This window comes from Solanum pennellii, chromosome 8 (genome assembly GCF_001406875.1).
Source record: "Solanum pennellii chromosome 8, SPENNV200".
Classification (NCBI taxonomy): domain Eukaryota; kingdom Viridiplantae; phylum Streptophyta; class Magnoliopsida; order Solanales; family Solanaceae; genus Solanum; species Solanum pennellii.
This window is the reverse complement of record NC_028644.1, coordinates 58,939,101-58,954,174: the sequence shown is the minus strand read 5'-3', so window position 1 is coordinate 58,954,174 and position 15,074 is coordinate 58,939,101. Positions and strand designations below refer to the sequence as shown.

At 31.8% G+C, this 15,074-nt stretch overlaps 1 protein-coding gene across 1 annotated transcript; it reads right to left on the bottom strand.

The window, feature by feature from the left end:
• Nucleotides 1-3,339: 3,339 nt before the first annotated feature.
• LOC107028118 (LRR receptor-like serine/threonine-protein kinase HSL2) lies at nucleotides 3,340-6,271 on the bottom strand. The gene is made up of 2 exons (XM_015229168.2): nucleotides 3,928-6,271; nucleotides 3,340-3,834 (listed from the first exon to the last, which is right to left on the bottom strand). The coding sequence occupies exons 1-2, from the start codon at nucleotides 5,723-5,725 to the stop codon at nucleotides 3,515-3,517; spliced, it is 2,118 nt and encodes a 705-aa protein (XP_015084654.2). The 5' UTR covers nucleotides 5,726-6,271; the 3' UTR covers nucleotides 3,340-3,514.
• Between the last annotated feature and the right edge of the window lie 8,803 nt (nucleotides 6,272-15,074).

Below are 15,074 nucleotides of genomic sequence, written 5' to 3'. Positions count from 1 at the left end.
GTAAAGGGTTTGTGACGGTCCGTCGTACCTACGACGGTCCGTCCTGCAGTTCCGTCATGAAGTTCAGAGAGTCGATCTCAGTACCCAGATTTTCAGAGTTAAAGTGTTTTGGAACGAAGTCCCTCGACGGTCCGTCATGCCTATGATGGTTCGTCCTACTTGTCGTCGAGGGTAATGAGAAAAGTAGCAGAAGAAAATTCACAAGTATAGTCCATCACGGGCCGTCGTGACCATGACGGTCCGTCGCGTGGTCCGTCGACCCAGTCAGTTTTTATCAAAATAATCTTACTGCTCGAATCGACTAAACAGGTCGTTACAGATATGAATGTTGTATTTATTCTTACCTGTTTAATTTTTTTGTATTGTTTACTGATTATACTTCTTTAATATAATCTTCTATGAAATTATGAATTTTATAAGTATATTTTTATTAGTGCTGAAATTACTAATTTATGACATTTAGATTCGTTTTTAAATGTACTTTTATAATATTTATTTACTTTTATCTTTCCTTACTAATATAGTTTCTTTAAGTAGCTACACATTTGTGTACTTACTAATATGGAGCGTAATGAGAGATTATTAAGAATAAATCTATAGATGTATTCATATTATTAGATGCTATAATAATATAATTATTTTTTCATATTTCTTGCTTGATGGTCAATGTACTATTCGATTATTATGAATTTTATTTAATAAATAAAATATAAATTGGTAAAACTAATATTTCTAATTTCAACATTATATAATAATTCAACTTTATAATAATTGTATGAGGCAAACGTGCAACACACGTTTCGGAAACTAGTATTATTATAAGTGGGAAGATTCAAAGATCAAAGTTGAATTACCATTTTACCCTTATATTAAAATAATTAAAACAAATAATATAAAATATAATTAAATATTTAATAAATAACTCATTTAAATCAGTGCATGAATCAAATTCACATTATAATTAATTTATCTTTATTGTGAAAATCAAGAGTATTTGAAGAGTTTTTCCTTTTAATAAATTTAATATGGACTAAAATTATCAAACTAATTTAATGCAAATTAATTTTACCTATTCAAAAGTCATCCTACCTACTGCTATAAAAATACCTACCATGGTCTTCATGCAAGTGATAAGAGGAGGATGAGAGATTATCAAGCAAAAAAGTTAAAGTTAATCTTGCTCATTATATTGTATTGTAGTAATTTCCTTTTGTTTTTACGCACTCCTTCTTGTCAAGCTTAAGTATTTTGTACATTCTTTTTTAATATTTTGATCGATATACTTTATTTTGATTTTGTTTTTCTATTGGAATATCTTGTGTCCTATATGAAAATTAGTGATATACAATTCATGTTCTCCTATATTTCTTAATTATTGATGAGTATATGCGACTATCGATAGAGTGTTTTACTTTAGTTTAAATATATATACGAGATTATTATTTATTAGTAGTGAGATGAATAACTACATGAGAAAAATCACATATGATTTTTTTAAATGTATTTTTATTTGACTTTTCGTTTATATTGTATTATGTTAGACAATTGGTATTTTTTCAGCTTATTATTATTTTTACTGTGTCTTACTTATTTCAATTTAGTGCTTCCTATTTTCTTGCTAGACTTAGTCAACTTCAGTTGCTCAACTTTCTGAAGTTAGTGGCTCCATTATGGCTGTTAGTGGCCCCCTTTTTTGGTAGTTAGTGACATATGTTCTTATTTTAGTTTTAATGTTGATGTTTTTTCTTTGTATAAATTCAGACTTTCTGCAGATTAATATACACAAGAAATTTCATAAGTTCACTCTATTTTTATTTTTTCAAATCAGTTTCTTGAGTATTTTTATTCTAACATAATCTATTGATCTTATTAGTCTATTATTTATTTGTGAAAACATTCATTCTTCAAATTGATCATACATTTAGAATAAGTCAGTTTGAAAAGTTTTTGTTGCTCCATTTATATTAATTATTCAAAGAGAAATTTTATGAAAAAAAAGTATTATTCTTTTCTCTTCATAAATTAGATGTACAATATTTCTTTAAGGTTAAAATGAAGATGCATATGTGATAGAACAATAAAATTAATTAACATAATAATTATGATGATGGCTGCAAGTGTGTTTCGTAATATATCAGTTAGTGTTTATATCATTTGCATGTACCAAATTGATGATGTCTTTTAGAACTTATGTATTTTACGGAAAAGGGTCAAAAATACCTTTGAACTATCAGAAATAGCTCAAATATACCCTTGAAGTATATTTCGGCTTAAATATACCCTTACCGTCAAACTATTGGGTCAAAAATACCCTTCTCTTTAACAGAATCGGTTAAACGTCAGTTAGATGCCATGTGGATGTCACATGGCATGCCACATGAGCCAATAGAGTTCCACTCATGTCACGTAGACTAATAAACTTATCCCTAATTTCTCTCAATTTTCTCCGTTTTCTGTAGAATTTAGAAACGATTTCACTGAAAAACATAGAACCCCTTTTCCTCATTTCTCCATTTCCTTAAAACGATTTCACAAAATACATAAGTTCTAAAGGAAGGATATTTTTGACCCTATAGTTTGAGGGAAAGGGTATTTTTAAGCCGAAATATAGTTCAAGGGTATATTTGAGCTATTTCGAATAGTTTAAGGATATTTTTGACCCTTTTCCATATATTTTATGCATCAAACTTCTATTTATTGTGATGAGAAGCTATTTATTGTTGATGTAAAATTTTAATTATGACTGGAAAATTGTAAACTCCGATTTCCAGATTATTGGTTGGACCTATAAATAGTTAAGTAGTAATTGTCCAAATTAAAATGTCTAGTTTTGCCTTAGAGATTTTATTTTATTTAAGAGAATGTGATATTCTTCTACGTAGTTATTAAATGTTAATTATTACTCATATCCATAATTTTTTAAAATTGAAAGCTGAAGATTCTCACTTTCAGAATTAAAAGGTTCAATATGCTTTAACAACCAATTTACAAAGATTTATGTTATGTGCATAATTCAACATGAGAAGAAAAGAGAATGAGAAACTGCAGATGAAGGATAACAAAAAATGCTCAAGTATTCATAATATATTTTTCTATTATTGAGTGAACAAAATATAAATGGTAATACTACTATTGCTAATTTCAGAACTTCCTATTTTATAACTCAATTTTTTAGTATATAGAAATTTAACAATAAGGGACAAACGTGCAGCACACGTTTCCTAAAACTAGTGTTTATATATATATATAGTAATTGCCAAGACACTTAGCGCTTGCCTCGCGACATCTCAAGTATGAACAAGGAATCACAATCTAAGGTAAAGCTTACAAGCCCTTGTGTTTGACACTACTTAAACCAGATGATGCTATTGATCTGTCTGAGGATAAAAAATGTCCTCTGCTAGTATTACTAAAGTATACATTGCTGGAAGAAATTGTTATCAACACGACTTACTCATTCTGTTAAAAAAAATACAACTACATTTATCTATGTAAGGCTAAACATTCTATTCTTTCAAAAAATGGGTTCTCTGAGACTTTGAAGAATGTTGCAGACTTCCTTCATTGACGGCCTACTAGATGGTGATGCTCCGGTACACATTAGTCCTAGTTTAAAAACATCTTTCATTTGTTCCACATTACTTGTTTCCATGATTTCTTCATCAAGGGCCTCAACAATGTAATTCCCATCTCTGTAACGCTGTTGAGCCCATTGTGCTAGATTCATTTGCTCCTCTCTAAGAATGGGTTTTCTCCCTGTTGTTAATTCTAATAGCACCACTCCGAAGCTATACATATCTGTCTTTATATTCACTCTGAATGTCGAGGCATACTCTGAGAGGATCAAACATTAAAATTTAATATTACAGTTGGATAAATTATTTTGAGAATTCTTGAGGTACGATAAATATTTGAACTGTAATATACCTGGTGCAATGTAACCAAATGTTCCAGCAATAGCAGAAGCTGTCTCAGGATTATCATCTCTCCTCGATAGTATTTTTGCTAATCCAAAATCTGCTATTTTTGCATTGAATTTTGAGTCCAGAAGGATATTGCTGGACTTAATGTCTCTATGAATGATGGGTCGAGTACAGTCATGGTGCATATAGCTGAGTCCTTGAGCTGCACCAGTGGCTATATTTAGTCTCTTTCGCCAATCCAGGGCAGGGGTACTACTTTGACCTGGTGATGCTGCTCTTTTCTCTTCGTGAAGCCATTTGTCGAGGCTTTGTTTCTCAAAGTATTCATAGACTAGAAGCTTTCTGTCTAAACTTGAGATGCAACACATGAGCTTGACAATGTTGTTGTGTCGAATGCTACCAAGTGTTCTAACTTCTGCCAGGAACTCCTTTTGGGGTCTTCCACCTGATTTTTCTCCATGCCCTATGCTTTTAACAGCATAAGTATTGCCTGTTTGGTCGATCACAACTCGATAAACCTTCCCTGATCCTCCATTTCCTATTATGTTTTCGTCTTTCAAGCTACACAAAATGTCTTCTGCAGTCACCTTCAACTTCTGAAATGAAATGAGCTTCATGTCATCTTTAACATTCCGCTTCTTTGTTTTCCACCAATGCTTTCTGACCATGTAAAAGATCCATATTAACTGTATTGCTACCCCAAATCCTACAATAGGAATAATGATAATCAAGTGTTTTGGTCTAGAAGATTTTTGAACCTCATCACCAGAGGAACAGCTTGGTAGGCTAGGAACGGATAAGTTCTTGGATGCAGAACAAAGATTGGACTCGTCAAAGCAGTTCTCTTCGTATATTAACTTCACAAATTCAGCAGAAATTCTTCCTGAGAATTTGTTGGAACAAAGTCTTAAAGTATTTCTAGGCCTGAGATGTTCTATACTTTGCGAGATATCTCCTGATAACTGATTATACGACAAATCCAGAGCATGCAGTCCAGGTAAATACCGAAAACCCTTTGGCATAGAACCAGTCAACTGGTTATGTGAAAGATCCATATCATACAAACTAAACATGTCCATTTCATCAGGTATCACACTGGACAAATAGTTGGAACTTAGTGACAGGTGACGCAAATGATGCAACTGAAACAACTTGTTAGTAATTGAACCACTTAAAGAATTATGTGACATGTCCAATTTCACAATATTTTTCAAGTTACCAATATCTTCTGGTATCGAACCGTTCAGGTAGTTCTCAGAGAGATTAATATTTTTCAGCTGGGATGATGCTATTTCTTTTGGCATCTCACCAGACAACATATTACCATTAAGATACAAATTGAGTAATTGTTTCATCTCAAACAACTCACCTGGAATCCGGTCGCTCAATGTATTATTGGACAAATCCAAATGTTGTAACATTGAGCAATCTTTCAGGCTTACTGGTATGATTCCTGAAATATTATTGTTGGAGAGATCAATGAAGGTAAGGTTCTTGAGCTCACATAGTATCGATGAAATTGTTCCGGTTATGTTTTTTCCTCCAAGATGTAGTTCTGTGACTACCCTGTCATCGATGCACCAAACTCCAGACCAATTGCATTCTGAAGAATTCGAATTCCACGATTGGAAAAACTTCGAATCCCTCCTGTGTTGTTTCAAGATTAGTAATATGTACCGTTCCGTGCCCGAAAATTGTAAAGTTTCTTGGAAAAACAGGCTAATTAGGAAGAAGATTTTCAAATTAAGCAAAAAACGGGTTGATCTTGATTGGAGCATGCTTCCCTTGTGTTCCTTTTTCATTTGGTTATGAATTTATAAAGACTTCCATAATAAAATTTATGTGAAACACGAACAATCAAGTCAACCTAGTAGCTGACCCGTGAAACAGCAAGCAAATAAAAAAAGATAATGCAACACTATTGGGGGTGGGGACTGGAATAGGAATAGAATGTGTACCAATTAACAAATAACAAGTCAACTTTGCTGGCATTTCCCATTCACAGTCAGCTATAATTTTTGTCTATGTTGACCGACTTGTGATGTATGATACACAGTTTCTTCAAAGCTAATTTAAAACAAGAGATTGTAGAGAATAATGAGGTAGTTAATTACTACTTACTACAGCGATATACTCAGAGAGTAGGGTCTCCATTTGAGATAGCAAATCGAGTCTCAAATCAAGAATCAGGAGTTGGATCCCGCATTAGTATGGAGAATAGATATCGAGTTAGGATAGAAAGTTGAGGTGTGAGGTTGAAAAATAGTTTTGAAAAAATGTTTTCGAGGCAAGTCATTTTTTTGATTTGAAAAATATTTTCAAAAACATTTAAGTCAATCAAACATGACAAAATTGAAAAAATATTTCGCGGAGAATGTTTCCTTTCATATCATCATTTTCTGGTATAGGCAAAGATCTTCTTGCTTTGCTATTTATTTCTTGGCCACAAAGGTCAGTCAAGTCAACTTTTGTTTCTTTTCTTTTATAAAATTCAACACTTCGCTAGCATTTCCCTTTCAGTGTCGGCTACAATATTCATAACATGTTGACTGACTTGTGTTGTATGATAATGATACACGGTTTCTTCAAAGCTAATTAATGATCCAATCAAACACTTGGAAAAAAAATACAACAAAGAAATTGTTGAGAATGAGGTAGTATATACTTCACAAAAAGAGTACAATCAAACCAAAGGAGCCATGAAAATTGATCATATTCATGTTGTAAAATCTACATTTTCATTTCCCAGGAAACAAGTTTACCTTTTCATTGTCTCGTTACTTGCCTTAACACATTTCCAGGTCGGTTTACAGAGTGACGTCTACGAAAAGGAGAAGAACATTATGTTGGAGCTGAACCAACTATGGGGATTTCAGAAATTATGGGATTCCAATTCCTCACACTGCAGTTGGTATGGTATAGGCTGCAGAAATGGTTCTGTTACAAGCATCTCTATTCAAGATGTGAACAATTCCACCAATCCTATGTGAACTTAAAAGCCTGTATTTGATAGACCTGAAAACCAACTATATCAGAGGAGAATTTCCTATCTCCTTGTTAGAATACGTCATACACTACCGATCAATGGACCAAGTCTCTTGACACACTCGAAATAAGAACAATAAGTAGGAAAACACATAAAACAGCACAAGCAGTTTACGTGAAAACCTCCTTGCTCAAGGGAGTAAACCATGACCTATCACACAGGATTTTTAATCCTTTTCACTAATCTTCACAAGCAAAAGTGAAATTCGATTACAACCAAGTGAGAAGAAGATATTAATCTCACAACCAAGCAACAATTCTATTGCTTGAAGAGCCAAAGCAGATTTTACTCTACCCACTAAGCTATCACCACTCGACAACTTAGGATTCACTAAGCAACACCAGGTTGTCCACTAAATCACCACACTCCAGATGACTTAGAATTTGACTAAGCAACACACAAGGTTGCCCACTAAATCAATTGGACACAACTAACTTAGGTTTTTCAACAAACCAAAACAATCTGATTCCTTTGTAGATTATGATCAGATTTACAATGTAAGCACATAAGACACTAAGCTCTAAATACAACAAGAATCTTTAGCACTTCATCTGGTTCCTTGTTGATGAGAAGTGTTCTTCCTCAGGGGCGGACCCACATGCACTTATGAGGGTGCAGGTGCACCCGGTAACTTTTTTAAAAAACTCGTATATATATGTATAGACAGTTGATAAAATAAACATATATTAAATTGTGCACCTTAACAACCAAAAGTTGTTATGGGTACACTGGTTGAATGCGCGAATCTTTGCGCAGTTCGATTTTCAGCGGAAGCAACTAAGCTCTAAATACAACAAGAATCTTTAGCACTTCATCTGGTTCCTTGTTGATGAGAAGTGTTCTTCCTCAGGGGCGGACCCACATGCACTTATGAGGGTGCACGTGCACCCTCATAAGTGCATGTGGGTCCGCCCATGAGGAAGAACACTGCTCATCAACAAGGAACCAGATGAAGTGCTAAAGATTCTTGTTGTATTTAGAGCTTAGTTGCTTCCGCTGAAAATCGAACTGCGCAAAGATTCGCGCATTCAACCAGTGTACCCATAACAACTTTTGGTTGTTAAGGTGCACAATTTAATATATGTTTATTTTATCAACTGTCTATACATATATATACGAGTTTTTTAAAAAAGTTACCGGGTGCACCTGCACCCTCATAAGTGCATGTGGGTCCGCCCATGAGGAAGAACACTGCTCATCAACAAGGAACCAGATGAAGTGCTAAAGATTCTTGTTGTATTTAGAGCTTAGTTGCTTCCGCTGAAAATCGAACTGCGCAAAGATTCGCGCATTCAACCAGTGTACCCATAACAACTTTTGGTTGTTAAGGTGCACAATTTAATATATGTTTATTTTATCAACTGTCTATACATATATATACGAGTTTTTTAAAAAAGTTACCGGGTGCACCTGCACCCTCATAAGTGCATGTGGGTCCGCCCATGAGGAAGAACACTGCTCATCAACAAGGAACCAGATGAAGTGCTAAAGATTCTTGTTGTATTTAGAGCTTAGTTGCTTCCGCTGAAAATCGAACTGCGCAAAGATTCGCGCATTCAACCAGTGTACCCATAACAACTTTTGGTTGTTAAGGTGCACAATTTAATATATGTTTATTTTATCAACTGTCTATACATATATATACGAGTTTTTTAAAAAAGTTACCGGGTGCACCTGCACCCTCATAAGTGCATGTGGGTCCGCCCATGAGGAAGAACACTGCTCATCAACAAGGAACCAGATGAAGTGCTAAAGATTCTTGTTGTATTTAGAGCTTAGTTGCTTCCGCTGAAAATCGAACTGCGCAAAGATTCGCGCATTCAACCAGTGTACCCATAACAACTTTTGGTTGTTAAGGTGCACAATTTAATATATGTTTATTTTATCAACTGTCTATACATATATATACGAGTTTTTTAAAAAAGTTACCGGGTGCACCTGCACCCTCATAAGTGCATGTGGGTCCGCCCATGAGGAAGAACACTGCTCATCAACAAGGAACCAGATGAAGTGCTAAAGATTCTTGTTGTATTTAGAGCTTAGTTGCTTCCGCTGAAAATCGAACTGCGCAAAGATTCGCGCATTCAACCAGTGTACCCATAACAACTTTTGGTTGTTAAGGTGCACAATTTAATATATGTTTATTTTATCAACTGTCTATACATATATATACGAGTTTTTTAAAAAAGTTACCGGGTGCACCTGCACCCTCATAAGTGCATGTGGGTCCGCCCATGAGGAAGAACACTGCTCATCAACAAGGAACCAGATGAAGTGCTAAAGATTCTTGTTGTATTTAGAGCTTAGTTGCTTCCGCTGAAAATCGAACTGCGCAAAGATTCGCGCATTCAACCAGTGTACCCATAACAACTTTTGGTTGTTAAGGTGCACAATTTAATATATGTTTATTTTATCAACTGTCTATACATATATATACGAGTTTTTTAAAAAAGTTACCGGGTGCACGTGCACCCGGTAACTTTTTTAAAAAACTCGTATATATATGTATAGACAGTTGATAAAATAAACATATATTAAATTGTGCACCTTAACAACCAAAAGTTGTTATGGGTACACTGGTTGAATGCGCGAATCTTTGCGCAGTTCGATTTTCAGCGGAAGCAACTAAGCTCTAAATACAACAAGACTCTTTAGCACTCCATCTGGTTCCTTGTTGATGAGCAGTGTTCTTCCTCATGGGCGGACCCACATGCACTTATGAGGGTGCACGTGCACCCGGTAACTTTTTTAAAAAACTCGTATATATATGTATAGACAGTTGATAAAATAAACATATATTAAATTGTGCACCTTAACAACCAAAAGTTGCTATGGGTACACTGGTTGAATAAGCGATCTTTGCGCAGTTCGATTTTCAGCGGAAACAACAATTTTTTGCTTAAAATTTTGAAGTCTTTTCTCTGAGAAAATGATCAAAATGGTCCTTAATATTTTTTAACTTAAAATTTGAAGCATTTTCTTTGAGAAAATCATATAAATGGTCCCTAATATGTGGGGTTTGCCTTATTTTGATCCTTAATATATCTTGCATGATCCATATAGTCAATTTGATCTTTTCCCTAAAAGTAAAAAGTCATCAAAATTTTGTGTTAAGTTTAAATCTGAGTTCCAGTAAATAATAAATCCAAAAACTTTCTCGTTCCCCTTCTAAGCCATAGTAGAAAAGTTTTTCCAATTTTTTCCTTCTTCATCTCAATCAAATTTCACTTTCTTAGAAATTCCAAAGAATATATATAAAAAAGTGATTTGTGGCAAAGAATCATTCCCAAATTAAAACTCGTTTTTGCCGCCTCATTTGGCCCCACCTACTTTCTTAACTACCTTTTTTGTCATCCGGTTTCATTCTTTTCAAATTGAATTTAAAAACAAATAATTTTCCCTAACACAATTCTAAACAAAATATAAGACTCCAAAATTAAAGTCCTACTCCTATTATCTCTGTGTAAATTGACAAGTTTTTCTCTATAAGTTATTTTTTTACAATAATTTGTTGTTGATTCTTGTGCTTTGAGATGGATAGATCTTTGAAGAAAAATAGTTCTTCTCAACCAAGAGTTAGTTTCAGAGACATGGTTTAAGGATTCATTTTCAAGATGGTTGGAGTATAACATGAAAAGAAGATGTTATATTTTGCTTATGTTGTTAACGTTACCCTTCTGCTACTCCTAGCCTTACCCTTGTGATTTATAGGTTTTTAATTAATTTTTTAAATGTGTAAATTTTATTTTAAAAAAAATAAATATTAGAAATTAAAATTTATAATTAAAATTAAAAGTTTAATTCTCGAAATTTGAATGAGGTAATAAGATGAAAAGATAATTTTTTTGTAAGAAAAAATGTTCTTCAAGTTTCTAACTTATAATAATTCTTGCAATATGTTTTTTAATTTAGGAAAAAGTAAAGTAAAGGCCAATTTAATTAAACCACTTCTAGTATTGAGGATAAATCAGGAGTTAGAAAACATTAATATAATATAAAAATTGAGATCTTTAACCAAATCATGTCCCACACGCAATAATTCTTGCAATATATTAATTTGCTCATTAGCCTGTTGGAAATTCATTCGGTCTATTGAAGAAGGGAAAAGGGTCTGATATACCCCTCAACTTTGTCATTTGGAGCTGATGTATTCCTCGTTATAAAAGTGGCTCATATATGCCTTTACCATTATACAAACGGCTCACATATACCCCTGCCGTTACAAAATGACTCACATATACCCTTCATTTAACGGAAGTTAAAAAATTAGTTTTAAATTTATATTTATTACTTCTAATTTTTTTTTAAAAATTATTTAGGGTATATATAATTCTTTTATCAAAGTTCAAGGTATATTTTAATTTTTTTCATGCATAAATTATTTTTTGACTTCTTTTATTATATTTATTTGAATTTCTTATTCTTATTTTTTTTTTCATTCCTTAGTTTAAAGAATAAAAAATTAAACTATTTTTTTTTGTGTATTGTAATTTAACTTCTTATTCGAAGAAAAAATTTGGACATCTACAATAAGTTTTGCAAGAATATTAGTGAAACATAAATAAAATTTGATTATCAAAATAATAATTATAAATTAGTCATTGAAACAAAAAAAAAGTCAAAAAAAATATGTTTGGCAAGGATTAAATTTACTCATATGGGATTATATTTTTTAGAAAAAAATAATATAAATTTAGATTAAAATTATTTTTTTTCATTTCCGTTAGAGGAAAAGGGCATATATGAGCCATTTGTTTACAAGTAGGGGTATATATGAGTCACTTTCATAACTAGGGGTATATCAGCTCTAAATGACAAAGTTGAGTATTTTAATTTTTTTATTATGACTGTTATATGATATGAATATCAAATAAAAACAAAATATTTCAACAAAGTTTTGTTCAATTAAATTTGGGTTATACACGTCTTATGTTTCCTTTGTTTTTCAATATTCTATTCTATTCTAAAAATCTCCAAAATTTCGTATTTCTTCTAATTCTAAATTATTTTATAATGTGTTCAACCTACATATTATGTATTTAGTTTATTTTATAATGTATTAGAGCTAGTTTTTAATGTATCCAAGCTACATATTATGTGTCTCGTTTAATTTAGTTTTTAGGGATTAATGTAATTACAATCTAACTAAGGATAAATTGTAATTTCATATTAAAACTACGTAATTTCTAATGTTGTTCTTTTTGGGCAACTTTCACATATAGCAAACAAATAATTCATATTTGTATGCTATAGCAAAGTTTGCATAATTGCGCTCCATAGCAAACATAAAACTGTATAATTCGCTATACATATACAATTGTATAATTAGCTGGCCTAAATTGTATAATTCGCTGGCCTATTTCGCTGGAATTGTATAATTCGCTATCCTATTTCACTGCGATTGTATAATGCACAATTGTATAATTCCCTGCAATATTTTTATAAAAATTGCTTTGCATACAGTTGAATCGAATTAAAATGTATGTACATTGCATAATTATAAGTGTATAACAAGAAGATATATGTTTTTTCTCACTTTATACAAAAACAGAAACATAATATATACACTTCTGTTGTATAAAGCTAGAGAAAATTGTATTTCACTGCAATTGTATAATTCGCAATTGTATAATTTGTTGGCTTTTTTCTCTGCAATATTTGAAGTAAAATGTTTGTAAATTGTATAATTAAGTGTATAACACGAAGATATATATTTTTGCATGTGTATATACAATTTTCTCTCGCTTTATACAAAACAGAAATAGAATTATACACTTCTGTGTATAAAGCGAGAGAGGCGAGTGGGATTTCTGGGAGAGAGACGCTGGCAAATTTTAGCTAACGTTTGCTATGGAACACAATTAAATCAAACTCTAGCTATTCCATTTATTTTAGGTTATTAGTTTACTATTATATACAATTTTCCCTTCTTTTTAAAATAACAATATTTAATCTAGAGTATCACTCAATTAAGCCCAAATGTGGTTTTATGGGCTAAACTTTTCGTGCTATACAAAGAAAAAAACAGTCAAAAGTAATATATGGACCTTACTTTTCAAATGTTAAACTCATGAATTCACAACATATTATAAGATTTAACTCTAATTAATAAAGGGCAAATTATATATAATAGCAAATTATTAATTTAAATTAAATAATATAACTACAGTTTAATTTAATTGTATCTCATAGCAAACTATTGTCAATTCGTCTCTCTCCCTGAAATTTTCGCTCGCCACTCTCCCTCTCTCTCTCCCGGCATTCTCCAATCTCTCCCTCGCCGCTCTCCCTCTCTCGCTCGCCAGTCTCTCCCTCGCCGCTTTCGCTTTAAACAAACACAAATGTATAAATTGTGTTTATGTTTATATAAAGTGAGAGAAAAATTTATATACACATCCATATACATATATTTTTGTTCAATACACGTATAATTATGCAATACTTATATTTTCCCACCTTGTTCTCTGTTGTCCTTGTCTCTTTATACAAACACAAATTATACAAAATATAATGTATAATTTATGTTTGTATATAGTGAGTGAGAGTGTGTGTGAGAGAGATTTGATATACAAACGTTTTATTTTGATGCAATTGCATACAAATTTAAATTTTTATGCTTATATACAAACACATAAAATTGAATTGCTGCCAATAATTTATACAAACGAGAGGCTGACAACGATTTACACAAATGACATGCTAGCGAAATTATACAAATCTGAAGAGGAGCCAGCAAGTTATACAATCCGATGCTCCATAGCAAATTTTAATTAAAACTATAACATACAAATATGATTTTTATATTTGCTATATGTGAAAGTTGTTCATTAATAAACTCTAATTAATGTTTATACAAATTCTTCCCTTTATTATTACATTTCACAAGGAATTATGCATTTTTAACTTGCATATGGAGTCACTTAGATTATATCTCTAACATAGTTACTTTGGGCGATATGACGTCGTTTCAGTTGGTACAACTTGTCTTGCATACTACATATATACAATAATAAATTTCATCACAGTCATTTTAATTAATCAACTAATTAGCATAAATAATTCGAGTATACTTGTTGTTACCTTAAAATAAACTTCTAGCTTCCTTTTGCGTACCTTATATTCTCTCTTTAATTGCTGAAAAGTTCTTCTACATCTATTTTAATTTACGGTGAAATTAAAATAAACGAAAAAATTAATTATGTAATCTCACGATGAGGTATGAAAAGAAAAAAATATATGCCTCGATAAAACATGATTAGTATACAATTTTGTGATGCGTGAACATTTTATGATATATTCTTTGTCTTTCACAAAAATATCGACTTGTAAATAACCATATTTAAGTAAATTCTAGATAAGCCAGTAGTCATGTAAGAACATCTTGCAAGCCATCAATTACAACAAGTTCGTTCTACAGGATTAATGTTTGGATAATTGATATTGATTTTTTTTAATTTATCTGATCGTAACATGTTAATACATATAAATTATATTGATAGTGTAAAAAATTCTTTATATTAATGATGATTAATTACCCTTCTACGTTTTCAGCTTGGCAATATTCCATGAACTTTGTACATTCAATTTTAACTTTCTTGGCTCCAATGCTGCATACAATTAATCATGAAAAAAATTGTTATAATAAGTTATCATTTACATCTAGTTTTATCATATAACCATCTTGTTAATTTCTAACCTTGAACTACTGCCCTTAAATATCCAACAAATTAAATATTTATATTAATTAATCAGTGTATTAAATATGTTCAAGAGAAAATTAAAACTTACAATAAAGGGCCAATGTTATGGATTAACCTAGCTGAATCATTATAAAACAAAGTAACAACTTCTTCCACAAAGTTAGGAGTAACATCATCTTGTAGCTCTTCCAACTCAGTAAATTGCTCATCAACATATCCCTGCACCTATGCAAGTGACTCAACGACTATCTAATTAAAATTGTCCCATTTCGAATAGTTTAAGGAAAAAAAATTAGTCTTTTTTTGTTTGTTTGGAGTAGCAGTAACTAAATTTGAATTTTGTAGATTGTAAAACTCATCTCAGTTCAACATGATTCTTTTCATACTCGAAATATAACTTTAAGA